Genomic DNA, 25,423 nt, shown 5'->3' with positions numbered 1-25,423 from the left:
ACCCTTTATGTCCATTATGGCCCATTATCACCACTGTGTCTCTCACCCTCCAAACATGCTCCCACAATTCCAAAACACACATTTATACCTGACACGTCTCACCCAGGGATGTGGCTGCAGCTCAAGAGGTTCACTGGGGTCATGTCCACCAAGTGCCACTGATGAAAGTCCCCCTGAGTGACTCAGGCTGATTCATGTGATGGTGTGAGGCTGACCTGAAGACCTCAGCCTCAGGTTATCCACTCCTACAGCCTTCACTCCTGCCATTGGCACCTGTGCACACCTGAGGGATGAATCCTGCCTCTTCCCAACCCTTTTAGTGCTTTTAGGCAAGGGCCAAGCTGATGCTCTGATTTTTTTCCTTCTTGAGTATTTTGCAGTTTGACTGATTGTGGGGAGCACAGGGGCTGTGCTGAGTGTGAACCTCAAGGCTGCAGGTCCTGCTTTCCTTAGTGCAGACTTTCATAGATGTTAAAGCCATGGGGACAGCAAATCCACAGGGCTGGGACCCCGGAAGAGCAGGAATTGGGGTGAGGAGGTGTTGGAAAACTCCTGACCGCAAAGAAATCACAAGGCGAGAAGAGCATCATGGCAGGTTCCAGCAAGGCCAAAAAGGAATCCCAAGTGAGCAAGGGTGCTGATAGTGGGCACAGGGAATGTGCCACAGCACAGCCTCTCCAAGGAGGGGAATTTGGGGAAGGAGAATCCCAGCAGGGTTGGCCCTGCACTTTGCTGACATTCTTTCCACTGACCGATCCCTCAGCTGGAATCTGGCCTGGAGCAGGAATAGGAGGAGATGGGAGATGGTTTTTGATGTTTCAGATGGAAAAAAAATCACCTCTGAATTAAAGGCAAAGCTGGAGAGATGTAGCCAAGCCATTGGAGTCAGCAGGGAAAGGATAGGGATGAGTTAAAATTCACCTCATGCTGCTGCTACTGGGTGAGCCTCAGTTTCCCTATCAGGAATGCGAGAGCAATGTGTCCTTTCTGGGAGAGGTGTGCATCAGGATGGCACTTGGGGCTTTGGTTATCCACAGGTACAGAGGCCAGCACAGGAGAGCAGGTGGAATGAGGTAGTGCCAGCTGGGAGAGGGCTGAGCCCAGCCTGGCTCTGCTGGAACCTGGAGACACGTGGGAGAAGGTGTCCTTTGGGTTCGGTGCATGGGACTAGCCAGAAACGTGGATTTTGTGACACAAATGTGATAAGGAACTTGACTGGGCACCCACGGCAGAGGAAAGGTTGGGCTTTGGCTCTGTCCTGCCTGCTTCTGCTTTCTTTGTTCCTGAGGGACAGGCAGCAGGCACAGCAGCTGGGACCAGGACTGGTGAGCATGGAGAGGGGTGTCCACAGAGACGGGACTGGAGCCCGGGGTGCTCCCTGCATTGGGATATCCCGCCCGGGGCTGGATTCCAAGGCTTTCCCGAGGCTCCAGCAGAAGTGGGATCAGTGCAACATGGACCGGCAGGATGGGACCATGGGGAATATGGGGCAGAGCGGGATCGGGCGGTGGGAAGGGCTGCAAAGGGGACGATGCTATGCTGGTGTTGAATCCCACTGCAGGGAAGGTACAGATTTGGGATACCGAGGGATCCAGGAGGGCAGCCTGAAGGGATGGGGTTGCCCTGGTCAGGCAGACCGGCCACGAGGCCACCACTGTTCCCCCAGCCCAGCCATAAGTGAAGGGACAAGATGAGGCAGGAATGCCGGGGGGGAGCTGGCAGCCGCCCGCCATCCCCAGTGACACCTCGGGGCTCACACAAAGCCCTTGTTCGGGTCCAGCCGAGCTGTGCCAGCCCCCCCAGCCCCGCCGGGCCGGGCACTGTAATCCCCGTGGGGAGAGCACATAGAATCAGGCGGACAAGTTTTGATGTGAGGCAGCAGCTTAGGGGGGGGTCAGGTTTCCTTTGGGTTTTCTATATTTATCCTTGTGATTTAATGCCAGCGCCGGGGTTTAAATGGCACCAAGCAGTTGGCGCGGGGAGAGGGAGCAGCCGTCGCCGAGCTGCGCACACGTCCCCGAGCCGCCTATGGAGCTCTTCGAGACCAACCCGTATTTCTTCCCGGAGCAGAGGTTTTACGATGGGGAAAACTTTCTGGGCTCCCGCTTGCAGGCCTACGAGCCCGCGGCGTTCCCCGAGCGCGCCGAGGCGGCCCTGTGCGCCGAGGGCAGGGCGGCTCTGGAGGACAAGGAGGCGCTGGCCGAGCACTGTCCCGGGCAGTGCCTGCCCTGGGCCTGCAAGGTGTGCAAGAGGAAATCCGTGTCCATGGACCGGCGGCGCGCGGCCACGCTGCGGGAGAAGCGGCGGCTCAAGAAGGTGAACGAGGCGTTCGAGGCTCTGAAGCGCAGCACCCTCCTGAACCCCAACCAGCGGCTGCCCAAGGTGGAGATCCTGCGCAGCGCCATCCAGTACATCGAGCGGCTGCAGAGCCTGCTCAGCTCCCTCAACCAGCAGGAGCGGGACCAGCGGGAGCTGCGCTTCCGGCCCCAGCCCGCCGTGAGTGCCCCCGGCTGGCCCCGGCTCCCCGACCGGGGTTGGCAGCAGCTGAGGGAGGGGGTGCCCCGTGGGGTGATGGCTGTGGGGGTGACGCTCTACGGGCGTGATGCCATTTCGGGGTGACACTCCATGGGAGGGGGGCCATATGGGGCTGATGCTCTGTGGGGACAATGCCTTATGAAGGTGACTTTCTATGGGGTGATACTCTATGGGATGAGGCTCTGTACGGGATGCCATTTAGGGGTGATGCTCTATGGGAGTGATGCCTGGGGTCATTTTGGAGTGCCATTCTATGGCAGAGATGCTATAAGGGGACAATGCCCTATGGAGGTTATGCCATATGGGGGTGACACTCTATGGGGTTGATGCCATATGGGAATGAGGTTCTGTGGGGGTGATGTCATTTTGGGGTGTCCATTCTACACAGGTGATGCATTATGGGATGATGCTTTAAGGGGTTGATGCCATTTCAGGGTTAAGGCCTATAGGAGTGATACCATAGGGGAGGGATTCTCTATGGGGACATGGCTCTGTGGGGTGATGCCCTGTGGCGGTAACCCCAAGCAGAGGCTCTGGGCCCTGGGTCCTGCTGGGGGTGAACAGACATTGCCATTTTGGGACACTGGTGGATATGTGTCCTGCATGGGGGCACGGAGACAATGATCCAACCCTGCTGAGTGCTCACATCCCTGTGGGAAAGGGGCCACTGCCACTCTGTCCCTGAGAATGGCTGCACTGGGGCCGTGCATGTGAGTGACACGTGGGCCTGGGCTGGGGAGGGGTGGGAATGGTGAAAATGAAGGAAACAACATAGAACTAAACTAAATGAAAATACAACATAACAATTAATAATAATAAATACTAAACACAAAAATAGAAATACAAAAATGAAATATACAAAAAATATAAAGCCTAAAATATAAAATAAAATTAACACTCCCTGTTCACACCCAGGCAGAGGAAGGGATGAGAGGGATGGCATAGGGACAGCTCTGGTTTCTAGGACCAAAGGGGCCCATTTGGGCATTGGCTAAGGACACTCAGTAGCTATGTCCTGCCACCACCCCCAGAGAGCCAGGACCTGTCACTCCACAAGAGTTTAGTCATTTAACCAAGTTTTTGAGAGGTATTTTCACCTGCCCCCTGATTCCTGTGGGTGGCTGGGCGTGTGCTTCCCTGCTGCTCTGAGGTTTGGATCTGTGAATGCACAGAGAGCTGAAACTACAGCCACAGGTCTCAGGAGAGATGAAAAACATAGATGTAGGGGTATGTATTGGTAGAGGCATTGATGATATTGGTTCTATAGATCCAGAGATCATATAGACAAATTAGAGATGAAATTGATATGGATATGATAGCTATAGAGATAGATACAAATTATAGAGATAGATTATATAGAGGTAATTTAGACAGTGATAAAGATTATATAGATTATCTATAAACATTTATATATAAATGATATACAGGTATATCTATAGATACAGATTATGGAGATATAGATAATGTAGATATGGATGATATAGATACAGAAATAGGTAATGTAGATATGGATATAAATATGACACATAGATATATAGAGATATATATATATATAGAGAGAGAGAGAGAGAGAGAGATCCGTACAGATATAGATTCAGATAGATACAGATACAGATATATATATATATATATAGGTATAGATACAGATACAGGTACAGATACAGATATGGAAGGACTTTATCAGAGGCCCAGAAGAGGGAATCCCTCATCTCCTTCCAGACTGAGGGATTTTAAGGACCAAACCAGTAGGTATCCAGGTAGTCCAATTTAATGCTGAATAAAGGAATGAAAAAGTATTTAGGCTCCATCCTACATATTTGTGGGACTTCCCAGTATCCACTTTAATGCCAGAATCCACTTGGATACCAGAATCCAATATCCACTTCCCAGAATCCACTTAGATTTGCAAATGTGCCCAAAACTGTGCTGAGCTGTCCCTTTGTCTCTTCTGTTCTGAGCTGCCCCTTCTCCCAGGTGCAGCCAGGGGTCCACATACTGATGCAGAAGCCAATATTTTGCGGGAAAAAAATGATCGTACCTGGAAGAATTTCCTGCTCTAATGGGAAATAAGTCCAAGTGTTAATTAATTATCCTGTGTTGCCATGAGCTTGTAGAGCCAAAGTGCCATACTAGTCTGCTACAAAGAGTTGGTTCTGTGGGGTTGCTCATATAAATCACTTTTGGGGTTTTAACTGAGCTGACACCCATTCACAGACAAAGACACACCCAAAAAAAGTGAATTCTGAGCTGGCTGAATAATGCCCTCATTTTTCATGCTGTCAGCTCTTTTCTCCAAAACTACTCAGCACCAAATCCACAAATCAAACTGCCAAAAGCTTTTCCCAATCCCCCCCTTCAGGATGGCCTGAGGGCATCCAGCCCATGTATCATTTTTTACAAGCCTGATTAGGTGATTTTTAGTAAAAAGGTGTTTTGCCCAAGGATATTTGTTCGTCTCCAGCCCTTTTTCATAATCAGTGGGGAAAGAGACACCTTTTAGCATGCAGTGAGCTGGGAGCCCCATTTCTCTGTGGCCAGTGTCCCAAAAAAAGGAGGTTTTTCCAGCCTTTATGGTTAAGGAAGAAGCTGGCCCTGATGGGTTCTATGGGACCCCATATGCTGTTGGCTCCTCCAGGTGGGGAGGGACATGCCCCCCTCCACAGAGGTTTCGTGCTGTAGGATGGGCTCCTGGGTGGTTTTTGGGGATGCTGGTGGGGTTTGGCTGTGCCAGAGGAGGTGACACACGGTTGCTCTGGGCTCCTGCAGGCAGCCAGCGACTGTGGGTCCAGCAGCTCCTCCTGCAGCCCCGACTGGAGCAGCCAGCTGGAGTTCAGCACCAACCCTGCAGGTAATGCCCTCCTTGTGCCCCTGGGGCATCCCACGGCCTCGCTGGGCTTTGCAGGGAGTGAGAAGGAACCTTGCCCTTCTCTCCCCATTCCACTGCTGCAGAGTGATGAGCTCAGAAATCCTACAGAACCTTCTTGGCTCAATTCTCAGCAATTCAGGGTTCTCCGAGCCCTGATTTCACCAAAACACCAACCCCTGGGAGCTGCAGCAGCCTGGAGCCCTGGTGCCTTCATCCCCAGCAAGGGTTTCATCTGTTGCCATCCCTTAGCTTGGCATGCTTGGCTGGGCATCACTGGGCACAGCTGGGTATAGCTGAGCATGGCTGGCCAGCGCTGCCCCAGCCCCCCTTCCCTCCCTACACCCCCTCAGCAGCTGCTGATTTTTTTTTCCATGCTTGCCATTATCCCCACCCCTGCCAAATCCACCTGTTATTTTCCCCAGAAGGCAGAAACTTAAATCTCATTTTCCAGTGGAGATTAAAACCTATAAAGGATCTATAAGTCCCACTCCCTGTTGCTCTCTCATCCTTCCCCAGGGTGGGGGCTGGCAGCAGGTCCCTAAGTCCTTCTGGCCATGTGGAGGATCATGGGGCCATAGAATTGTAGAAAAGAATCAACAAATTGTTATGGATGCAAAAGATCATCAAGTCTGACCCTCAGCCATGTTCACCACTAATCTACATCCCCTTGAGCAGAACCAGGAGCCATCTCCAGCCCATAGTCCCCATTCCCAGCAGTGTCCTTATACCTTGCGCCCACAGGTCCCATTCCCAGCAGTGTCTTCACCCCTCTGTCTCCCCAGATCACCTCCTGGCCGATGAGGCAGCCGAGGAGCGCAATCTGCACTCGCTGTCCTCCATCGTGGAGAGCATTGCTGTGGAGGACGTGGCTGTGACGTTCCCGGAGGAGGGGGGTCAAAACTGAGCTGGTGCAAACCCCGGCGTCTCCTTGAAATGGTAACGGGGTGGGAATGAGATGCCAGAAGGGTCCAGCTGCTGGAAATCACATCCACCCCTCCAGCTGTGGGCTGCACGGCTGACACCACTCGGCTCCCTCCCTGCTCCTCGGAGCGCTCCTGCCAGGTTGCAAGAAGAACAGGCAGAGGTGGGGTGGGGCAGCAGCCGCAGGTCCTGGAGGGGCTTCCCAGGGCCAGGCCCTGCTCCACTGCTCAGCCAGGGATGGGCGGGTTTAGGGCCAATGTGTGTGCTGGGTTCGCTTTGCTGAGTTTTCCAGGTGCTCCTTGACCAAGGTCTCTGTCCAGCCGGTGTCCGGTGGTGCTGACCCAGAGCCCACCTGTCTTTTCTACTGAACGCTGTGTGCAGTTGCCATTTAGGGTTTTTTTAATTATTATTTTTGCTAACTTATTTGGATTCTTTTTTAAATAAAGGCATTCTTGTTTGGACAGCTTGGGGTTTCCTTTACTGTTGTCCTGCCCTGTGTAGGTCTCCTCCCAAATCCAGGTTGGAGATTTTCATATCAGTAAATCCAGCTGGATCTCAGCACATTCACTCAGTTGGGAAGTGATGTGCCACACTTCAATTAGCACTACACTGACCACTGATTTCACTAGTGTTTAACTGGGGTTCAGCCTTGCACCCCAAAAATCTTGAGAGAGCTAGAGATTAATGATATTTTTAATTTGGGCTCTACAAAGGAGGCTCAAAGCCAGCACTGTTTTAAAATCCTGTTTATTGGAACACACATACATCCTTTCCTGACCCGATCAAGGGTTTAGAGTCCATGCAGTACCAGTAATATGATGAAAGAAATAGGGCATTGATATAAAGGGCTCACTGACTCTTCAAATTAAAAAAATATTTAGTACTGTATTAGGCAAATGATACACCAAAAAGACGCTGTGACTGTAGAGTCTCTCAGATATTGCACTTCCAGACAGCACATGATAAGTATAAGGTCATTCCAGCCATCAATAAATATCACATCAGAAATAGGGGCCACACAAGGCAAACGTGGCATGAGGAGACAAAGAGATCCTACCCTATGGAAGAAATGGGAAGAGTTAAGAGCCTCCTGGATTGACCCCTGCCAGGAGGCAGGAGGGGAGAGCATCTCCTCTGCACCCAGAGGGGAAGGGTGGGCACATCCTGGGGGTTGAGGGGGCTCCCGTTGTCTCCCTGGGCACCCAAGGAGGGTCCCCTCTCCTGTGGGTGCCGGACACCGTCCCCATGAGCCATGTGGGGCGGTCCCAGGCACAGCCCCCCTGAACAGGGCACCTGACAGCACCAAAATCAGCACCTTGCCCACCCAGCCCTGGGCAGACACCGCCCTCTTCGCCTCACGCTGGGCCCCCTTCACCCCACCCAGCACCAGCCCTGGCACTGCCCCGGCCCCCCCAAGGGCAGCTCCTTGCCCAGCCACCCTGGAGGGAGGATTTTCACAAGCCTGAATCTTCCTTGGCTTCAAGTCCTGTGGCCAGCAGCATCCCCGATGCCCAGGGGTCAGGCGAGTGAGTGCAGCCCCGTGGCAGATTGGCAACGTGAACCAGGCAGGAGAGAGGTTTCCAAATATCGCAGACATTCTGGGGGTGTCTGTGCTGCTCCCCAGATTGAACCATGCCAGGACAGCATCCAGAGCATATCCATGGCCCAGCCAGCGCAGGAAAAGTGGGGGACAGGCCACAGTGGGAGCCACGGGAGCCGGGGGAAGCAAGGGGTACATGAGCAGGAGGGACAGATCTTGTTGGTCCACAGCAGTGACAGTCTGTGGGTCAGGGCCGAGTAACAGGCACAGGCTGGGCTCTTGTCCTGGAAGGCAGCCAGCACGTGGCGTACAGACATGGGGATTTGCTGAGGAGCAAAGTGGGAAAGGCCCTGTGAGGATGCTGGCTCAGGTCCACCTGTGCACCCACCGGCCAACAAACCCAGATGGAATCAGCATTGGATCCTCCTGGCACAGGGCAACCATGGCCCAAGGCACAGCAGGAGCCTCCCTGAAGTGCTTGACTATCCTTCCCTCACCCAAGTGGGAATGGCATCCTGGGGTCCCCAGTGGAGCCGTCTGTCCAAGAGCAGACAAACCACACGTGCTGGAACGCTGAGCATCCCTCCTGCATCATCTCTGTGAGTCTGGGGCAGGAGCAGCTCCCCCACCACTGAGGTCTCCCTGGTCCTGGCCAAACCTGGGTGAGGGCAGCCCCCTGCCTTGGTGCTGCTGGGACTGCTGCTCTGCCCTTGGTCCCCAGCCAGCTCCAGGGCCTTGCACTTACCCAGGGCTTGGCTCCCATCTCGCTGACCCTCAGCACGAGTACGTCCGGACCGTGGAGGTCTCCAGCCTTGGGGACCCGGAGGCACTGACTGGAAGGGAACCAAAGAGCAAAGCAATTAGTGAGTGCTCCAGTTAGCCCCCAGCATCCCCAAATCCTGTGTTTATTGAGCAGCAACTGGGCACTGCAGCCATGTGAAGATGAGGGTCAGAGGAAGAGCCACGTTTGGCCAGCTCAGATGCTCCTGAGGCTCCAGGGTATTTGGGAAATTGCCCCTTGCCATCCCCACTCCTGGGCAGTGAGCACCCTGCTCTCTGTCTGGGTGGGATTCTGTCCCAGGTTTCACTGTCTTCAGCCAGAGAGAAACTGCAGCTTCCAGGAATGGGGTGGAAAAGGTCAAACAAAAGCTTGACCCAAACTGCTGGATGGAAAGCTGGAACATCTGAGCAAAACTGGAGGCAGGAGAAGAGATGAATCTGGGGTTTGGAGATGCTTTTTAATTCTCATTCCCATCCTCATTTCTGAGTCTGCTTAAGCCAGCTTTGCTCCAGTGGGGAGCAGCTGCTGCCTTGGGATAGTGTGACCAGAGTGCCTGGTCCAGGGGACAGATTGGGGTGACCTGGCTGGAGCTTCTGCCTACCTATGGCTTTTGAAGGGACCAAGACACCTTGAAGAAAGGAGTTGTGTGGTGGGGGCAGATCCTGGGACATAAAACAGGACAGCCAGTACCACGGGCAGGGCAGGCAGGGTGTCCCAGCAGGTCCTGACAGCCCTGGGAGAGCTCAGGCAAATGGAGCCAGTTAATACACCCCTTTGGAGGTGGTTCCCAAAACCAGAATGGAGAAAACTGGCCCAGACTGGACTCCTGCATCCTGGCAGCCCCTGGGTGACATATTCCCACTACATGCCACAATCCTGGCCCCTAAGTGGTTCTTGTAGTTCATAACCAAGAACTCACACACAGGTCTGAAGTAATCCTTTCAGAAAAACATTTCCAGCAGGCCACCCCTTTAGGATCATATGGATTGAGCATCTTGGTTGACCAGCAAGTCACTCCCTCTCCCTCTCCCTCTCCCTCTCCCTCTCCCTCTCCCTCTCCCTCTCCCTCTCCCTCTCCCTCTCCCTCTCCCTCTCCCTCTCCCTCTCCCTCTCCCCCTCCTCCTCTTCCATCTCCTTGTCCTCCTTGTCCTCCTTGTCCTCCTTGTCCTCCTTGTCCTTGTCCTTGTCCTTGTCCTTGTCCTTGTCCTTGTCCTTGTCCTTCTCCTTCTCCTTCTCCTTCTCCTTCTCCTTCTCCTCCCTCTCCCCTCCACCCCTTTCCTTTCCTGGTGGCACATCCTTCCCCACATTCCCTAAGACTCTGAGCAGGGGTGGGAGAGGACCCCCTGGAGAAGGGCTGACCCACCTTCCGGGGGCATTTTCTTGGCTGGAGCAGCTGGAGGGGGCAGTGGCACAAGGCTGGTGACACGGAAGCCGGCGGGGAGGGTTTCAGCAGAGCCACTCAGGAGGTTGATGCTGTGCACATCCCGCGGGCGGAAGCGCTTGCGCCAAGACGGCGTCCGACGGAAGGTTTTGTCATCGCCCTACAGGGAACAGCGTGTAACAGGCTGGGGTAAGTGCCAGCAGCACCTCCTGGGCCTGTGAGACAACAAGGGTATGCCCATCCTTGGTGACCAGCTCTTGGTGACCATCTAGAAAAGTGTGGGATCAAAGGACATAGGACATCTTGCTAGGATCCCATGGCATTGGCTTTATCCTTTCCAGCTCATCTGTCTCTCTACAGCACCCTGTAAAGAAGGGACAGATCGTCTCTGTAGCCTGCCTGCAAAGATGCCTTGGAGACATCAACACAAAAGTCCCAGTAAAGACTCCAAGGGATGCTGAACTCATGGCAGAGGAGCTCCAGCCCTCAGAGCTCTTCCTCTGGACTCACCCCAATAGCTCCATGTCCTTCTGATATTGGAGCCTGGGGCTAGAGGCAGCTCTGCAGGTGGGGTCTCACCTCACCGGGGCCCAGGGGCAAATTTCCTCCCTGCCCACGCTGGGGGATCAGCCCAGCACAGGGGGGTTCTGGGCTGCCGGAGCACGGGGCTAGGGCACACTGAGCTTCTCATCCACCAACACCCCCAAGTCCTTCCCCAGTCACACAGGACATGGAGAGGTTTGGCACTCACATCATCCAGCCTCCGGTCTGTGCCCAAGGCGAGCAGGTTGTTGAACTCCCTCTCCAGCACTTGTCGAGCCTGCAATTAACCAAAAAATTATGATCCCCCATCAATGGGGAATGTGCTTCCAGCCCAGACTTCCATTCTAGGAAAGCCTGAGTGTGACAGAAAGAGCCCCCATGCCACAGGAGAGCTCTGCTTTGAAAGGCAGAGCTGAGTTGGTGACACAGGTGTGGTCACACCACAGCCATGTCCCCACTGGCCACTCTCCTCCAAAATCCCCCAAGGATGCTGCTCCTACCTGTGTGTTCTGAGTGGGAATCTGCAGCACAAGGGCCAGGCTGTTGTGGTCAAAGTTTTCATCGAGGGCCAGCAGGGCCCCGTGCACACCACTCTCCACCAGGTTGTTCCCATACTCGCGCAGCCCGATGGACTGGATCCAGTGAATGACCTGGTCATTGGTCCACACCAACACATCTGCAGGACAGCAAGAGCATGCCTCAGGGCCACCTCACACCACACTTGTGGCTCTGAGGAGCTCTGGGGATGTCCTGAGGCCCTTTCCCTTTGCTCCGGGATGATCCTGGGACTCTCCTTCCCAAGCCAGCAGCAAAACTGGGAGCTCAAGTGCCAAAACCAGCTCAATTCAATTTACCAAGCTCAAAGCTGAAATAACAGGCAGAAAACAACTGTGAAAATTAATCCTAAGAACCAACGACTGCTGATGTAATTAGGGGCATTATCAATAATGAGATGTAATCCAAGCAGCAGCCAGATGCGCAGGGAATGTCACAACAGTGACGAGGAAGGGGAGGCTGAGCAAGCTAGGGATGTCCTGAGTAGTGAAATGGGCAGAGAAGATCATGGGATGCTCAGGCTGCATCTTTGCCTTCCCCTCCTCCCTCCTCATGCCTGCCTGGGGCCAGCTGATAATGGCACTTGGAGCAGCAGGAAGGTGCCTGAGGAGAACTGGATTGGGGGCTCAGAAATAATGGGTTAAAAATAAGAGATAGAAGAGAGACCAGCCCTGGATATCTCCTGGGAGGTTTCTGTCCTATTCTGGAGCTGGACAGGGGGTGCTGACCTTTGATTTCATGCTGGGTCTCCTCTCGCCTCCTTTCGAGCTCTTTTCGGTCGTAGTTGAGCCTCTTGAGGCACATGATGCCGTACTGGAGGCTGGTGCTGCAACAACACAAGGGGACACAAGGGACACAAGGGGTCACCCAGCCCTCCAGGACACCTGGCTGTGAGGGACCCAGGTAGGAACCCCCCTTTCTGTGTGCTCCCACATGCCCAAAGGATGCTTCAGGCCAGGGATGGGTTGGGACAGACAGAACCCAAAACTGGACAATGGGGAATGTCCCTCCCTTGCATGGCAATTCCCCACTCCATCAGTTTGAGCCTGTTCCAGCTGTTTCTGAGAGCGTAAATATCCAAACAATGTTCACACGTGGTGGCTGGAGAGGGAAGGGGGAACCAGCCCATGGGGGCTGCTCCAGGCTGAAGGGCTCACCCCTGGAGGTGACCCATGGCTCAGGGTGGGCAGTGGGAACCCCATGGCAGGGTTGGATCCTGATGTTGGAGCCATGGCTTGGATGGCACAAGCCTTCTCCTTCAGCCCACTGGGCTGCTGGCAGGCAGCAGTAGAGCACCAGTTGGGATGAACCTGAAGTTTTGCCCATGGTTTGCTTCACAGCCAGGGGAAGGCCTGGTCCTCTGCAATTCTGCAGCAGGGAGTGAGGTGAAGGAGAACAACTGCCCTTAAGAGCTGCCACAGCTCAGGGCAGTGAGTCCAGCCTGGAAGAGCCATCCAGGGCTGCACAAGACAGGGGAGAATCCCTCAATCCCCCTCTCCTCTGCTCCATGTGCACACTGGGAAGCTCTGAGGGCTTGTACTCACCGGTGGAAGCTGTCCACCATCTTCAGGTGCACCCTCAGGTCCTTCTTGGTGAGGTGGTCCAGCATGCGCGCGTCCACCAGGCATTCCATGAAGTAGCTGCGGTACTGGGGCAGACCCAGGCTGGGCAGCCACTCGTTCCCAATCCACTCGTGGTTCATGTCCCCATAGGCCAAGGTCTGCACAGAAGCACATGAAGAAGCTGGGGAGAACCCAGGGCTTGGTGGAGCTGCAGAATCCCAGATCAGTGACAGCCCAGGAGGGTCACTGTCCTGAGGCTAAAGCCAGGCTAGAGGAGTCAGCCCTGGGTGATACTGAAGGCGCTAGAGGGAACAGTCCTGTTGGCCATGGTCTATGACCTACTCATGTCCCCCCAGGAGGCAAAGCATAGCCAAAAGCAATGACAAGGGATAATTGGACTTAATGAGCAGCTGCCTCTGGAAAAAACACACTCACTGAAAGACAAACAACTGAGAAACAGGTTCCAGTGCATTCCCAACCCATTTTTAAGAATCTCTACTTTAAGAATCTCTGTTTTATGACTTCAAAACAAAAAAAAAAAAAGTCAGTTCTGGGAAAAAACCCCACCCATTCACTTCTACTGCAAATTGATTTTGGGTCCAAAAATGAATTAAAATCCATCAGAAGGAAACATTTGAGAGGGATAAAACCAGAAAAGGTGGATCCAAGCAGGACTCTTTCCCCCCACCTTTTTGGTTCATAAAAATCATCTATATGGACTTGGGGCTACAAAACAAGTGAAAAGCAAGTGTGCAGCTTGAATCCTGCCTGCAGCGCAGAGTGATCACACAGGCGGGAGCTCTTAACACAGGCTCTGGATCTCACAGAGGTCCCAGGAAAAGCCACTGCCTGGAGCAGAGAAGGGCCCAGGAGGACATCCTGTACCTGAGAGATGGCCCAGAAGAGCAGCCAGGGGGTGTAGGTAAAGCCTCCAAAGTCTTGGTGAACATCAATGCCCCAAACATCCCCTGGGATGTCCAGCTTACCCCCAACCACCCCATGCACCACCCACAGATAGGAGTGACCCGGGGACCTCACCTGTGCCCAGCTGCCTTCCTCTGTGTCCTAAGTGTGACACACGCAGCATGACAACAGAAAGGACAGTGCAGTCAGTACCTGGTGGCCCTGCACAGGGACAGGGCCTGCCATGCACACTGAGCCTGGCACCCCTCAGCACAGAGGGACACAGGGACAGGGCTCACTCTTATGGCTTGGGGACCTCAGCCTTGTCCACAGGGTGCTGGGGACACCCCGACCCTGCTGGGCCTGGTTCCCACCCCTTCTCTAACCAAGAATACAGGATGGAGAAGAGGAGAAGGAGAAGGAGAAGGAGAAGGAGAAGGAGAAGGAGAAGGAGAAGGAGAAGGAGAAGGAGAAGGAGAAGGAGAAGGAGAAGAAGGAGGAAAAAGAAGAGAAGATGGGATGAGGCTTGGGCTGGAGATGGCACCGACCCTGGGGCTTGTTCATCTTCCCTGGGAAACATAGAGAGTTCTTAGGTCCCCCCAGGTCAGATGGATGAAAGAGAATTAAGCTTCAGTACATCTGTCATGACTCACAGGGGGCTGCCCAAGCCAATTTGCTGATTTTGTAGCTATTTCCTCTGTTGCCAACTTATGCTGGTTTTCCCCAGAAAAGAGCTCACAAAACCTGACAAGGGACAGTGGCACATCCCTGCTACTCAACAAAAGCTTCAAGAAAATACATATTTCAGAGAACCCCAAACGTGTTTGGATTTAAAGGGCTCATCCTATTCCACCCCTGCCATGGGCAGGGACACCTTCCACTATCCCAGGGTGTGCCAACCTGGCCTTGGACACACAATTCCCACCCAAATCTGAAATGCTGCCCTGCTCTGAGACACACACAGGGGGTGATCAGATTGCAGGGAAGGGAGTGTGGCTCCATCTCTCCAAAGGAGCCAGAGCTTTTGGGAGCATGGACACATCCCTGCAAGGGACCCCAAGCTGTCAGGCAGTGGCAGGGTGGCAGGGACACATGATGGGGAAAATATTTGGGTATGCTGAGGTCAGTGGGCGATTGGACCATGACTTGGGTGCAGAATGGCTTGGGAATCTCATGTGTCTTGAGATCACTCCTGGGTTTTGTCTTTAACTCCCGAACAGCCAGGCTGCTCTGGAAACCCAGGTATATCCACAAGGGAAAAAAAATCTAATGGGGTTTTAGAAATTGCTGGGACATAAAGGTTGACAGAGGGTTTCTAAAGAGCTGCAGGGTGCTGTCCAAGAGCTGACATGTGAGGGATCCCCTTCCTTCTGGGTTAACACACCTGGAGCTGCTCAGACCCCGACACCCCGGGGGCTTCCCCCAACACCCTGGGGGCTGCCCAGCCTCACCGTCTTGGTGGAAGTTGCCATGTTCTCCATCTCCTCATGGGTGACCCAGACATTTCCAGAGGACTGCAGGGAAGAGAGCAGAGGGGTCAGAGCAAACCACCACAGAAACATGGCCTCAGTTCACAACCACCATGGAGTCATGGAATCACAGAATTATTAAGGCTAAAATATCATCAAGTCCAACCCCCAAGTCAGCACCACCAGCATGTTCAGCACTAAACCACGTCCTCAAGTGCCACATCCACTCATTTTTTGAACACTTCCAGGGATGGCGACCCCATCACTGCCCTGGGCAGTTGAGCCAGGGCCTCAACACCCTTTCACTGAAGAACTTTCCCCAGTATCCAACCTGAACCTCCCCTGGCACAGTTTGAGGCCGTTCCCTCTCCTCCTGTCCCTGTTCCCTGGCAGCAGAGCCCAGCTTCCCCCCGGCTGTCCCCTCCTGTCAGGAGTTGTGCAGAGTCACAAGGTCCCCCCTGAGCCTCCTTTTCTCCAGGCTGAGCCCCTTTCCCAGCTCCCTCAGCCACTCCTAGTGCTCCAGCCCCTTCCCCAGCTCTGTTCCCTTCCCGGGACACATTCCAGCCCCTCCAGGTCTCTGTTGTCATCAAATGCCCAGAAGTCTCCCAGGATTCCAGGTGTGACCCCAGCAGTGCCAGCACAGGGGATGGGGACTGCCCTGGGCCTGCTGCCACCACAGTGCTGGGAAAGGCCAAGTGCCCTTGGCCTTTCTGCCCACCTGAACACACCTGGGTTCATGTCCAGCCTCTGTCAGCACCAACTGTGCTGGAACCAAGCCTGGCTCAGGCTGGTGGATGATCAGACCACCATGCGCTGAAGCTGTCCTGGGGACACCCCACATCCTTGCAGCTCAACCTGGTGACACCCCAATGCCCAAGAGGACCCTGGGCTGTCCATGCAGACACACAGAGCAGACCAAGGTCCTTCATTGATCTCCCATTCCACTTTAGTGTGATGCTCAGGGAGCCTGCAGGCCTGTCCCCATCAACTGTAACCCCAGACACAGCCATCTGAGGGGGACATAGCAGCCTTTCCTCTGCCAGCTGCAAGTCTACAGATATGTCTTGTCATTACTTGGCACCACTAACCCCTCAAGGCCTTTGGGACCAGCAAAAGACACAATCCCTCCATCCTACCAAGGGCAGGGATCTGCAGTTGCTCTGAGTTGCCCCAGGAATTTCAGATGGAAAAGTCTTGTGTTGAAATGATTGGGAAAGAGGCTTGTGCAACCAAGCTGGCCCTGAACACCAGGAATGTTTAGATTTCTGCTCTTTGGATGGAATTTTATCCTGTCTGGGGCAGCCAGGCCTTGAGTTCTACTCTTTGCAGGATTGGCCTCCTGTTGAGAACCCCATGTGAGTGGTAGGAGCCTTGAAGCTGAAAAGAGCTTCATGCTTCCAGCTGGGAATCCCCCATTTGTGCTGGGGGATGAGTGCCCAGTGGTTTGACCAGTCCATGAGGGGACATCACCCCTCCATGGCCAAGTTTGCCACAGTGGTCCCAAGGAAAGGAGGGCAAGTGCGGTGTTACATTTTAGTTAAATGATATGCTCTGTCTCACCCCTTGAAAATGTAGGGTTTATTCCAAGCCTGTGATCCTCCCCTGCAGTATCATGGATCTGTAATCCCACTGGCCCAAGTCTTATTCAAGGCCCACTTTGAATCTCCCTGTTAAGTTGTGGGGGGAGACCAGGCTCTCTCTTAACCCTTTTCCCCTTAGGCTCTCCCTCTCTCCCCCTCCCTCCCCCCTCTCCCATTCTCCCTCAGAAACAATGCTGCTCCTGGGGCTGGGAGCCCCAATAATTAGCACCCTCATCTAATTAGCACCCTCAGAAGCCATGTGGAGTCTCCTTGCCTGCCTGCTGCTACCAGGGAACACACAGCTTAAGGGGACCCCGGGGACCACAAAAAAACAGCAACAGGCAAGGAGGGCAAGGAGGGCAAGGAGCGTGCTGTGTGGCCCACAGAGGTCTGGGTGAGCAGGGAGCACTCACCGTGCGGGAGGTGGGTGGTGCTGAGGGGCTGGTGAGGGACACCATCTCCTGGATGGCCAGGCGCAGCTTGAGGCGGTGCAGGGCGTTGCTGATGCCGATCTCGCGCTGGATCTCGGTGTCCGACAGGGCTGACATGATGGCCCCGCTCTTGACGTTGGCCCGGCACGCGGCCACGTACCAGGCTGGCATTCCCACCCAGAGCTGGGGACAGGGACAGTGGTGACTGCTTGGCACTGCCACCCTGGCTCCCGTGCCAGGGACAAGGCCACCCTCCCCAGAACCCAATATCAAAGCTGAACGTCCATGTGGGATTCTTGGCTTGGTTGTACCTCGCAGAGGTGGCCTGTGGGCGGCCCAGCATCCCTGTGCCCGATGGGCACAGCACAGGGAGGGAGCACCCACAGAGCTTTTCACAGAATCATTAAGGTTAGAAAAGCCCTTTAAGATCAGTTCCAACCATTCCCCAAGCACTGCTACATTCACCACTTACCCATGTTCCAGGTGCCACATCCACACATCTTTCAAACCCTTCCAGTGATGGTGACCCCATCACTGCCCTGGGCAGTTGTGCCAAGGCCTGACCATCCTTTCACTGAAGACCTTTTTCCCAATATCCAGCCTGAACATCCCCTGGCACAGCCTGAGGCCATTTCTTCTCCTCCTGTCCCTGTTCCCTGGCAGCAGAGCTTGACCCTTCCCGGCTGTCCCCTCCTGTCAGAAGTTGTGCAGAGCCACAAGGTCCCCCCTCAACCTCCTTTTCTCCAGGCTGAGCCTCTCCCTGCTCCCTCAGCCACTCCTCATCAGACTTATGCTCAAACCCAAAGCTCTACTCAAACCATAATTCAACAGGCCCTGTGAGGGATGCAGGGATCTCCTCTGCTCTCCCAGGATTTGCAGGCCCCAACCACGCACATGGACTGAGCATGGTGGGACATGGTGGCACACACGGACCTGTGGGGACAGCATGGGGACAATCCATGGGCACGCACCTCCAGCCAGGACACAACAGTGGGGCCGTCCCAGTGGGCAAAGGGCAATCCTTTCCTCCGAGCCTCCTCCAGGAGCTCATGCCTGGCAGGAACAGAAGCAGAAGAGTGATTTATGGGGGACTTGTGTGGAAGGGAGAGTTCCTTGAAAGGAACACACCCCGAGCAGCAGGAATAAAAATTTGTGAAGGAAGTAAAGCCCAAGGGAGGGTGAAGATGAGATTTCCCAGCAATTCCTGGTCCTGTGCCATGGCTTCCCAGCAGATCAGTTTCTTGCTGGGGTAGGGAAGGAAGTTCACTCACTTTTTCCGTAGGCGCCGATCCTTCTCAGCCTGAGCCCCCAGCTTGCCCAGTCCCAGGGGGTCCTGGATGCCCCCCTCCACGTCAGCCAGCAGCACTGTTGGGCAAGCAAGACACCCTCAGGTCAGTGTGATGTCCCTGGGTCAGTGTGACCTCTCACAGGGCCAGTGCGGGCATTGTCACCATCCCTATGCCAGGGGGACACACAGTGGCAGCACAGGAGGTGACAGTGTCCCTTTGCAACCTACCCCATGGCCTCCTAGCACCCCTGGGAAGCCCAAGTGGACCCCCTCCTGCCATCCCTCCTTTCCAAATCCCAGAATCCCAAAATCACAGAATAGTCCCTTCTGGAAGGGACCCAGAAAGATCAGTGAGTCCAACAATGCTCAACATGGAAGTAGTAAAGGGTTTGAGAGTGGAAAAGCAGCTCCTGCCAAAGGGCTCTGCAAAATCCATGGGGAGGGAAGTAGATTTGGGGACATTAAAGATGAGATACAGGGACAGGAGGGCACTGTCCACACCCCAGCTCTGACAGAGCATTAAGGTGACACAATGCTTAAGCCAGAAAGGCCAAGGGGAGAATACACCAAGCTCAACTTCCCTGAAGCTGCCATGGCCCCAGCATCCCCACACCAGCAGGTGGCCCTCCCTGTCACCCCAACAGCACCCCACTGGCAGACAGAGCCAGAGGGCATGGAGGGCCTGGCACAGACAGGGACAGGGCTGCTCACGGACCCTGCCCTGTGGCCCCTTCTCTGCTCAGCTGGTTAAAACGACCCTTCTCCTTCTTCCCAAACAGGCGCCCGATGGAGGATTTGATCCCCTTCCTCTTGGAACCCTTGTGCAAGGAGTCCTGGCTGCTGCTGGGATTGCTAGCCTGGTCCTCCAGTGAGCTGGGGATGGAAGAGGGAGAGGAACAGCAAAGCCTTTAGGTTATTATTGAGAAGGGCACATGGCAAACCACAGCCCACCCATCTCATGTGTGCCCCAGGTGTATCCTCAAACCAACAGAGATGCCAAGGGTCTCCACATACCTCCTGCCATCCTCCTGACTCAGAGCAGGGTGACCCAGCTTCTCCAGCCGCAGTGTTCTGGGTGAAGAGGGCGGGGATGTCTCACACTTGATGGTGGTTTTGTCCTCCCGGCTCTCATCCCGAGCTGCAGGTGACTGAAGAAGCGGAGAGGCTGTGAGGGTGGGAGGCCAGACCCCAGCTCCATCCTTGCCCTGCTGCCTGCCTCTCTCTTGCTCCATGGAGGCAAGGCCAAAAGAGCCACCAGAGCCCTGGGGTTTTGCCACGCTCCAGGAATGGCCTGAATGAGAGCTCTGGCAATGGTTCCAGATGCCCAAGTAGATGGGGAGGATGTGGCAGTATGGCTGAGATCCTGATAATGGGGGGTGAGAGGATGCAGCCCCATGGTCCAGGTCAGGGTGTAGGGACAGAAGCTGCTGACCCTCATCAGAGGGCTCTGAGGAGCACAGATGGGAATGTCCCAAGGGACACCCTGTTGCCAGAGGGGACACAACATTTAAGGACCCAGTGGCTTTCTGAACCTCCCCATTTCCTGCCAGACCCCCCAGGCTGCCAGTGGGAACATGTCCAAGCACCTTTCGGGATCCCCATGATCCTCCTGCTGAATCCCTGGGGTCCCCAGCTCCATCCCGCGCCTGCTGCACCCTGACCTGGTGTGGACAAAGCCAGGAGCAGGCTGGAAAAAGTGCTTGGACAAAAACCAACGGGATGGGAGCCACTCACTAGCAGTTTCCTCCGGTGCTTCCTCAAGTCGCTGGGCTGATTGCAAGGGGGAAAGCGAGAGAGACACAGAAAGGGGGGCAGTTAATGGAGCACCCCCCCAGAGCAGTCCCGGGGCCAGGCTGCCAGCCTGGAGACAGCAAACCCTTTCATCCCACACCCCCACAGGCCCGTGTGGACACCGGGCATCACTCCCACCTCACAGCTGGACCCGCGTCAGCCCTGGCCCCTCCCGGCTCCTCACCAACGTCATGATCCCCATGCGGTCCAGGTCCTGCGCGGCGCTGCGGGAGCTGAGCTTGGGCGTGGAGCGGCCGCTAAGCGGGGGGGACGAGCTGGCCAGGGACAGGGCCGTCAGCGAGGTGGGGATGGAGGCCCTCTTGCACAGCTGGGTGAGGTTCAGGCCCTCCATGCTGCCGCTCGTGACCCGCGTCTCCAGCTCCTCTGCTCGGAGCTCCGTGGACTCCTTCTCCTCCTGGATCATCCTGGAGGAGCAGCAGGGCTCAGGGCTCCTGGCTCCCCACCTTCCCAGGGACACAGGACCTCTATCCTGGGGAAATGCACCTTGGTCCTGTTCCTCAACCCCCAGTCTCCAAGAATGGCAACAAGATCCATCAGGATCCATAAAAACCAGAGCTGAGACACACCCTGATTCCTTTTAATAGCCATGGAAGATATGAAATATGATTGTTTGAAAGAATGACCCTCTGAGCCAGCACTGGTGCAGCTGAGGGACAGGGAGACTCGTCAGGAAGGACCAAGCCCTGTGGCTGGATGTCCTGGATTCACTTCCCTGGCTGAAGACACATCAAGGCCCCAATTTTAGGCCAGCAGTGCCTCCTGGCTATTAGTTGTTCCCCTGGAGCACAAGGCAGTGGTGGGTTTTGGCCATGGTCATACCTGATCTCTTCGTTGATGGCATCCAGCTGCTCCTGAAGCATCATGGCCAATGTCTGGGCGTCTGAGTGCCCACCAGGAGAGAGCACATCCATGGAGCTGAACAGTGTCTCACGGTCATCCTCGTCCACGTCGGAGATGTCAGGGTCGCTGTCGAAGGTGTGAGGCCCCGTGGCCAGGACCCCACCTGCCTGAGCCTGCTCCCAGTCCTGGGGGAACATGGGCCACAGTCCTACACAGCATTCCCATGTCTCCAAAAGCCAGACTGGTGATCTCCATGCAGGAATTCTATCTTAATGTGACCCCATCGAGAAACCCTTCCAATGTTCCCCCATCAAAGCACCAGGAGAAGGAAACTGCCCCAGGTGTCCAGATGTGACCCTAATCCCAGGATGCAGGGCAGGAGCAGACTCTAACTCTGGGGTGCACAGGCTTTACCTTGGCTGGCTCCTCTCTCCGGGCACTGAATCGTCCTTTCTGTGCACGGGGCAGCCCCGGAGCTGCCCCAAAGGGCTCGGCCGGGGCATGGACCACAGCTCCCAGCGGGAAGCGCAGGTCAGTGGCACTGCCCATGTGGGACCTGGGAAGAAAGAGTCTTGTGGGGGACATTGCTCTGTGCAAGACACCCTCACCCTCAGGCTGCTCCCCTTGCAGCCCAGGCTTCTTCATCAGGGACAGAGCAGAAGGAAGAGCAGGAGGAGGAGGAGGAAGAGACCACTGAAGGATGCCCATCCCAGCAATGTTTGCCTGCTTGGCATGAAAGGATGCAAAACCAGGCTCTCAAAAAAGGTGCCCCATTCCCCCACAGGGGACATGGAAATGCACTCACAGAATCTCTTACAGAATCACAGAATATCCTGAGCTGGAAGGGACCCACAACAATCAAGTCCAGCTCCTGCCCCTGCACAGACACCCCAACAATCCCACCCTGGGCATCACTGGCAGCGCTGTCCAAACACTCCTGAAGCTCTGGCAGCCTCAGGGCTATGTCCATTCCCTGGGGAGCCTGGGCAGTGCCAGCACTCTCTGGGGAAGAACCTTTCCCTGATGTGCAGCCTAAATCTCCCCTGACACAGCTCCAGCTGCTCCGGGGGTCCTGTCCCTGCTCACAGAGATCAGAGATTGGAGCTGCCTCTTCTGAGGAATCTGCAGCCTCTGATGATCTCTGACCTCTGGAGACTCCCAACTTTCCCAGACTGTCAGAAGTTCGGCCCTGGGCCTTCCCCTGCTGCTCCCTCCCCCTTCTCTATGCACCCATCAGGGCATCCAGCCAGCTCTGCCCAAAAGCTGCTGCACTGGGGGACTGCTGTGGAGCCAGGGCTGAACAGGCCCCTCCTGCCCCTCCCTCTCCAGAGCAGCTGGAATGTCCCAACACAGCTTGTGTCTTCTCCATCCCCATGTACCCAGCAAGAGCCAGCCAGGAAGCTCTTGTCCTTTTTATGTTTATTCCAACATTTTCATGAGAAATACCCTGATGAGGGTCAGTCTCTTCTCCCAGGCAGCGAGTGACAGGATGAGGGGAAATGGCCTCAAAGGAAGGTTCAGGTTGGATATCAGGAAAAATTTCTTAATGGAAAGGGTGGTCAGGCCCCGGCACAGGCTGCCCAGGGCAGTGGTGGAGTTCCCACTCCTGGAAGCGTTCAAAAAAATGGTAGATGAGGCACTTAGTGATGTGATTTAGTGGAAATGCTGGTATTTGGGTGAAGGTTGGACTTGATGACCTTGGAGGACACTTCCAACCTTAATGATTCTGTGATTTCAATGAATAAAATTCCACCTGCAACATCTTCCAGGTGTGAGGACATGAGCATTGTTGGGACCTCCTAGCAGGAACCAGCTGGGACTTCTTCACCCTCCTCCTCCTTGCCAGGGTTGGTGCTTGGGACCAGGCCCTGGTGAGTCCCACACCAGGCAGTGCAAGGCAGCAGCTTGATAGGAGGGCACTTTGAGCCACTTGTGGTGCTCATGCCATGTCTCCACTTTGCCCAGTTGTTCCTCTTGGCCCTGAAGACCCAACCATGGAGGTGAGCAAGGCACATTCCTGGGCACAGGGTGATTAATCCCCACACACAGTGTCACTGGAGACTCGAGGTTTGTTTAATTTAAGGTGAATTTAAGATGACAAAAGCAGCAGCCCCAGGCAGATGGTGGTTTTCCACCATAGTGGGCCTGGTTTGAAGGCCTGGATACAGAATCAGTTCAGGCCTGGAGGTCAGGCAGATACAGGCCTGGAGACAAATCAGCACCATAAGCAGCAAGGCTGGGCCAGCCTGGTGTGTCAGACAAAGACACAAGCCAAGTTCCAGGGATTTCAGAGCTGCTGACAAGCTGCCGCCCAGCTAAAACCAGATAAAAACACCTTAGACAAAAGATGACATTTCGGCTGGGGGATCATTCTGCAACTCAAGATTTTGGCCGATTTTTCACCTGAGAAATATAAAAAATCACCAGATTGTCCATCCTGCTCTTACAGACCCATGCAAAGAGGTCCCACACATGCTCCAGACTCTGCTAGAGCACCCAGCTCTCCTTCATCCTCACAGGCACTTCCTCACCCTCCCCATTTTTTCTCTCCATGACAGACACAGGGTCTCCAGGCCTTCTTCTCCTTCCTGCTGACAGGTCCAAGGCTGTTTACATCAGCTCCTCCCCATCTTTTCCAGTCTTGCTAAGAGGGGAATTTTCTTCATTGGTTGCTCCCACTGACCCCTTGCTGCCTTGAACCCATCCTGGAAGTGCTCAGGGTAGGGTGTGGCATCCCAGATGGGGTTGTTGTGCTGTCACCCTCCTTTACCACCTCCATTTTCCTGGAGTAGCTCTGGGTATTCTGGTCAGTGCTGGAGGCTGAGACCTGATGGACTCACCTCTGCTCCTGGTGCCCTGGGCTGGGACATCCCCACATCCCAGCTGACTTTAAATGAAAGGGTGTGGGAGGACCATTGCATTGGAGAAAGAGGGGCTTCATTCTCCTTTGTCTGCAACAGCTCCAAAGCAATTCCTCCCTCTGCACCAGCCCATCCCCTGTACTCCATAGGGGAAAAGTCCTCTGGTGAATATCCAGCTTTCAGAGCAAAGTAAGTCCTAAGCCACTTGTGCAGAAAAACAAGAGCAAATTTGGGGCCATTCAGCTGGGCTATTCTCAAGAGTCCATGTCCCACCCCAGGACAGATCCATGGTGGGACAGCACAGCTGGAGCTGACCCTGTTGTGAGGACCCATCACAGGGTCAGCCAGCGCTGAAGCTTGAAGGCACCAGAATCACCCAATGCCAGCACCACTTTGGGGCCCCCAAAGCAAACTGCCCCCAGAGCCAGGGGTGCAGGGGTTTGCCATGGCACTTACCTGGTGTGCACACTTTCCACAAACGTCCCACTCCTGGTCTTGAGCTGATCCACCTCCAGCCTCAGCTTGTCGATCTCGTCAGACAAACGCCGCTGTTTGGGGGGATGAGACAGGCAGGGCTTGGCTTTGCACTGGAGAGCTGCCAGGTTTGGGGCAATCCACATCCTTGGCTATTGCCATGCTTACATTCCCTTTACAGATCCCTACCCCAGGTTTAAAGCATCTTGGACACATCAGCAGAGAAACAGCTCATGCAGGCAGAAGGAATGAGGGTGCTGAGGTGGGAGGATCAGGACAGACAGGCACAGGTGCTCAAGGAATGCTGCTTTGGGAGATGAAGGAAAACAGGTCGCCCTTGGATGCTCTGGTTCTTCTCCAGACTGCACATGTGTGTTCCCTTGGCAAGGGACTGGCAGTGAGGGACCCCCCAGCCAAACTTGCTGCTGGCCCTGTCCCTCCTGCTCCCAGTCCCATCCCCATGGGGAAGCTGTGCCTGCACCCAGTGCTGGGGGATGCCAGGGGGAGGCTGCAGATGGACAGGGAGGGAGGGGAGAAGGGATCTCCCAGGCACAGCAGGATCCAGTCTGGGAGACAAACAGGCTGAGCCAGGGTGGGCAAAGTGGCAGCAGTGCCATGCGAGTCCCCAAGGTCTGCCCTGCCCAGACCTGAGCAGCCATGGCTGGGAAGCACAAGGGATAAGCACACATGCTCCCTGCAGGCAAGGGGAAAGGTAGCCCCCTGATCCCCCAAACCATGCATGAGACATGTAGCACATCCCAAAAGCTCACACTGCTCCAAAAAGCCATGTCCCTCCAGCTCTCTAGCAAGGCCACTAGGGGTTCATGCAGATGCTGCTGAGATGCTTCATCTGAGAGCAGGGTGTGAAGACCTATGGGGCCTCTGCAAGCTGGGCAGGGGCAGATCACCCCCAGTGTGAGAAAGCCTCAGGGGCCAGGGGATGTGGCTGCCTGAGCCCTCCTCCAGGCATGGGTGAAGGCAGCCTGGTCTCAGCACTGCATCCAGGGATGGATGAGTGTGACAGGAACGTGGATGGTAGGGAACGGACCCGGGGCTCTTCAGGAAGGGGGGTGGCAGCCAC

At 55.0% G+C, this 25,423-nt stretch overlaps 2 protein-coding genes across 4 annotated transcripts in view; one reads left to right on the top strand and one right to left on the bottom strand.

Annotated features, from left to right (window-relative positions):
- Window positions 1-1,971: 1,971 nt before the first annotated feature.
- MYOG (myogenin) lies at window positions 1,972-6,777 on the top strand. The gene is made up of 3 exons (XM_059867608.1): window positions 1,972-2,496; window positions 5,302-5,383; window positions 6,184-6,777. The coding sequence occupies exons 1-3, from the start codon at window positions 2,029-2,031 to the stop codon at window positions 6,303-6,305; spliced, it is 672 nt and encodes a 223-aa protein (XP_059723591.1). The 5' UTR covers window positions 1,972-2,028; the 3' UTR covers window positions 6,306-6,777.
- Window positions 6,778-7,053: 276 nt separating this feature from the next.
- PPFIA4 (PTPRF interacting protein alpha 4) overlaps window positions 7,054-25,423 on the bottom strand; it is a 59,678-nt gene continuing 41,308 nt past the window's right edge. For 2 of the 3 annotated variants that reach the window (XM_059867670.1, XM_059867671.1), the window contains 18 exons: window positions 24,325-24,416; window positions 21,422-21,563; window positions 20,987-21,192; window positions 20,331-20,571; window positions 20,090-20,125; window positions 19,370-19,503; window positions 19,071-19,228; window positions 18,339-18,432; window positions 18,039-18,120; window positions 17,050-17,250; window positions 15,039-15,101; window positions 12,667-12,842; window positions 11,851-11,948; window positions 11,068-11,243; window positions 10,776-10,844; window positions 10,007-10,184; window positions 8,608-8,695; window positions 7,054-8,188 (listed from right to left, as the gene is read on the bottom strand). In XM_059867670.1, coding sequence (XP_059723653.1) covers window positions 8,637-8,695; window positions 10,007-10,184; window positions 10,776-10,844; window positions 11,068-11,243; window positions 11,851-11,948; window positions 12,667-12,842; window positions 15,039-15,101; window positions 17,050-17,250; window positions 18,039-18,120; window positions 18,339-18,432; window positions 19,071-19,228; window positions 19,370-19,503; window positions 20,090-20,125; window positions 20,331-20,571; window positions 20,987-21,192; window positions 21,422-21,563; window positions 24,325-24,416 — 2,205 coding nt within the window. In that variant the 3' untranslated portion in view covers window positions 7,054-8,188; window positions 8,608-8,636. Of the gene's footprint in view, window positions 8,189-8,607; window positions 8,696-10,006; window positions 10,185-10,775; window positions 10,845-11,067; window positions 11,244-11,850; window positions 11,949-12,666; window positions 12,843-13,722; window positions 13,750-15,038; window positions 15,102-17,049; window positions 17,251-18,038; window positions 18,121-18,338; window positions 18,433-19,070; window positions 19,229-19,369; window positions 19,504-20,089; window positions 20,126-20,330; window positions 20,572-20,986; window positions 21,193-21,421; window positions 21,564-24,324; window positions 24,417-25,423 lie in introns of all 3 variants that reach the window. The other variant, XM_059867669.1, reaches the window with a different exon arrangement.

This window comes from Haemorhous mexicanus, chromosome 25 (assembly GCF_027477595.1).
Source record: "Haemorhous mexicanus isolate bHaeMex1 chromosome 25, bHaeMex1.pri, whole genome shotgun sequence".
In the NCBI taxonomy this organism is placed as follows: Eukaryota; Metazoa; Chordata; class Aves; order Passeriformes; family Fringillidae; genus Haemorhous; species Haemorhous mexicanus.
Note: the sequence above shows the minus strand (reverse complement) of the source record. Positions and strands in the feature narration are given on the sequence as shown.

Bases quoted from the DNA above. Each gene is read 5' to 3' on its own strand.
- MYOG (XM_059867608.1), top strand. From the start codon at position 2,029: ATGGAGCTCTTCGAGACCAACCCGTATTTCTTCCCGGAGCAGAGGTTT. The intron at 2,497-5,301 runs GTGAGTGCCCCC...GGGCTCCTGCAG, and splicing joins GCTTCCGGCCCCAGCCCGCC to GCAGCCAGCGACTGTGGGTC. The intron at 5,384-6,183 runs GTAATGCCCTCC...CTGTCTCCCCAG, and splicing joins GTTCAGCACCAACCCTGCAG to ATCACCTCCTGGCCGATGAG.